Source organism: Photinus pyralis, unplaced genomic scaffold, assembly GCF_008802855.1.
Source record: "Photinus pyralis isolate 1611_PpyrPB1 unplaced genomic scaffold, Ppyr1.3 Ppyr1.4_LG8, whole genome shotgun sequence".
Taxonomy (NCBI): Eukaryota; Metazoa; Arthropoda; class Insecta; order Coleoptera; family Lampyridae; genus Photinus; species Photinus pyralis.
The window spans coordinates 2,670,974-2,674,307 of NW_022170819.1; the positions used below are offsets into that span (position 1 = coordinate 2,670,974).

Below are 3,334 nucleotides of genomic sequence, written 5' to 3' on the forward strand. Positions count from 1 at the left end.
AAGAATCCTCAATTAACCTGAAGATTTTATAGATCTGAAGGATTTGAAAAGTCGGAAGCAGTTGAAGAAGTGAACGGTTTCGGGGCTCGATCTGGCCCCCTGTGACTATTATCTCTTTCCAAAGCTCAAAAACCACTTCAGGAGGCGTCGCTTTTTATCGAATTTTATTCAATGGCATAGCGTTATTGGAGAAATATTGGAACAAGTGGGTTAATGGCAAAAAATCTTATCTCTTGCTCGAGCCCATAGTTTTTCAGGGAAATAAATTAAATTGATTTAGGCTTGGATTCAAACATGAAAAATCAAACATTAAAAAAGCATCCTCAAATTCAGGGGTAGGGGTTGCTCTCGGGGTTGAAGTTAAAATCTTTAGGTGCGCACATGAAATGCTTTTGATTTAAATGTAAAAGAAAATATCATCAGAATATCCTCCAGGATCAAGAAATTTTAAGATTTTTACAGCCCTTCCCAAGAGATTTGCTTTGTCAAGGCAAAAAAGATTGATTATTAGAACTGAATCCTTGAAAATGCACAAAAATTCATAAACCACGTGCGGCCGATAAAACAGTGCACTGAACCTTCACTTCACTGTGACACCTGAATTCTAACCTCCCACAAGAAAACGAGCTGTAACTTCGTCCGTAACCCAAAGAAAAATGTTTCGTCTTACGCGTACGCTTAACCGTCTAAAAAAAGTGAGTGTATTGCATAACAACGTACGCGAGCAAAGTGTGATGACCCAGAAATTGATGTACACAGAATACGGCGACCCCATGAAGGTTTTGCGCAAACACAACGAGGAGATAAACGACAATGTGAAGCCGGACGAAGTTTTGGTGCGTATGCTCGCTGCGCCTATTAATCCGGCCGATATCAACACCATCGAGGGCAAGTATCCGTCGAAACCTGTGTTGCCGGCCATCGGCGGGGGTGAAGGTGTCGCTGAGGTTATCGACGTCGGTTGCGAGGTTCGCAATTTCGCCGTGGGAGATCGTATTGTGCCTCTCAAGCCCGGGATGGGTACGTGGAGGACTCACGCCGCTTTGTCTCACAATTTCGTCTACAAGGTGCCGAAGAATTTGGGTATTGTGGAGGCGGCGACGCTGACGGTTAATCCTTGCACAGCTTACCGCATGCTGAGGGATTTCACGAGCCTGAAGCCGGGAGATTGTGTCATTCAGAATGGGGCGAATTCCGCCTGTGGGCAGTACGTCATACAGATTTGTCGCGTTTGGGGTTTGAGTACGGTTAACATTGTGAGAGATCGCGAGAATGTCGACGAACTAAAACGCTCTTTGTTGGACCTGGGAGGCACACATGTCGTCACCGAAAGCGAGTTGAGGAAAACGAACCTGTTCAAAAGTAAAGAGTGCCCCTGGCCAAAGTTGGGTCTGAACTGCGTTGGAGGGCAGAGCGCCCTCGAGCTGATGCGTAACTTGGCGCCTGGTGGCACCATGGTAACCTATGGAGGAATGTCTAAAGAACCCGTGACCGTTCCCACTTCCGCTTTAATTTTCAAAGACATTAAAGCGGTAGGCTTTTGGATGACCAGGTGGACTAACGAACACTTCGATTCCGAAGACAGAAGCGAAATGCTAGAGGAGTTGGTCACGATGATGACCAAAGGTGAAATTCACGGTCCCGCCTTTCAAATGGTCAACTTCAAGGAGTACGAGCGGGCTTTATCGACGATTATTGGCGGCGGAGGGAAATTGGGAAAGAAGATTATTTTAGGTTTCGACAGTTGTTGATTTGTATAAACTCGTCTAGAAAATACAATTGATTGATTTCGTTTTCAACCCCGCAATTAGAAACCCACCTGCTCCTATATTTTCCATTACAAAATCTATCAAAGATAAACATCTTTTATAATGTAGATGGAGGTAGGCAAAGAAATCTCTTTTTCTTAGGATGGTGCTGAAGCCGTAGACGAAGAGAGACGGCGAATGCTTCGGCAGGAATTTAGCTTTAGGGAACATGCAGGTACAAAACCTGACTAGACTACCAATATGAATTTTAAATCATTTCGTAATGTTTTCAAGCGCGTTTGTAAGTACCCGTTAGCTTTATTTTGCCATTTTTATTGAAATCGAATTTGCGTTAACGTTTAAGTCAGTATTTGTTGTAATCGATAACGTACATAATGACAACGAAATTACGTGGTACGAACTCGGGGTATTAATAAAATATTTACCTTCTCTCTTTCAATAACAATTTATGCAAAATGAATAGTAAATTCCTAGCCAAACATGCCACCCCCACTAGACATAAGTGCATCTCGATTCATTTTAGTATAAATGGATTTTTGAACACAAAAATAAGTTTCGTTTTTGAAAATGTTTAAACAAAGGGAAAGATTGCAAATTATTTCATCCCCAGTGAATAAAAAGTACAAGGTGACGGTATAGGATTGACTAACTAGGGTTATAGGAATGAAAGAAGAACATTCAACTGTCGCATTTTTCAAAGACGAGCCGAATTTTTTGGGGCGATTGCTCCGGAGACGAGTTTTCTGGGGCTGAGAAAATCTTTGGGATTAATTTTCGTAAGGGGAAATTTCCTTAACCGAATTTTTTAACGGCGACATTCTTGGGGGCCAATTTTTAAAAGTGAATTTACCGGCGCGAATTTACTTCATGGCGAGTTCTTTGCGGCCGAATATTCTGTTCGGTTGTAGAGGCTCCAAGGCGCCCAAGTTTTGTTGCGGGAAATTTTTTGGCGGTTTAACTTTTACAAATAATAATGTTCCTTGGACCAAGTTCCTATAAACAAATATTTTGGTGAGGCACGTCAACCCCTATTCGAAACAAAGTAATTTTTAAGCAAAATAACTCCCTTATATCGTGGTGTATTCTTACCGATTGAGCAATTATCCTGATACGCGATCCACTTGTATTTATAAAGGCATAGGTATACAAATTCAACTCCTATTCGTTTTGAAAGTGCGAAATTTTTCATTAAAAAACTCTCTAACTTATCTTTTCATCAATTATTATCCTTATGGAGAATCCTTTTGCATATGTAAGTCCATAGGTATAAAAATTCATCCCCTGTCCGTTTTAAAACTACGAAATTTTAATGACAATTTTGCGGTGATTACGTGTTATTACCCTTAGATCAATTATTCTCATAGAGGATCCTCTTGTAATTATAAATGCAAAAGTATACAAATTCAACCCCCATTCCGTTTTCACATTGCGAGGTTTTTAATGAAAATCCTCTCGTACTCGGAAGTCGGAACATCAAGGGGTGATAATTTTGCGGCGACCACCCTTTAATCAATTATCCGCACAGAAGATACTCTTGTATTTACAAATGCAAAGGTATAAAAATT

At 40.9% G+C, this 3,334-nt stretch overlaps 1 protein-coding gene across 1 annotated transcript; it reads left to right on the top strand.

Annotated features, from left to right (window-relative positions):
* Positions 1 to 1,799, top strand: LOC116179265 (enoyl-[acyl-carrier-protein] reductase, mitochondrial-like). Its single transcript, XM_031499014.1, has one exon. The coding sequence runs from the start codon at positions 657 to 659 to the stop codon at positions 1,749 to 1,751; it is 1,095 nt and encodes a 364-aa protein (XP_031354874.1). The 5' UTR covers positions 1 to 656; the 3' UTR covers positions 1,752 to 1,799.
* Positions 1,800 to 3,334: the final 1,535 nt, after the last annotated feature.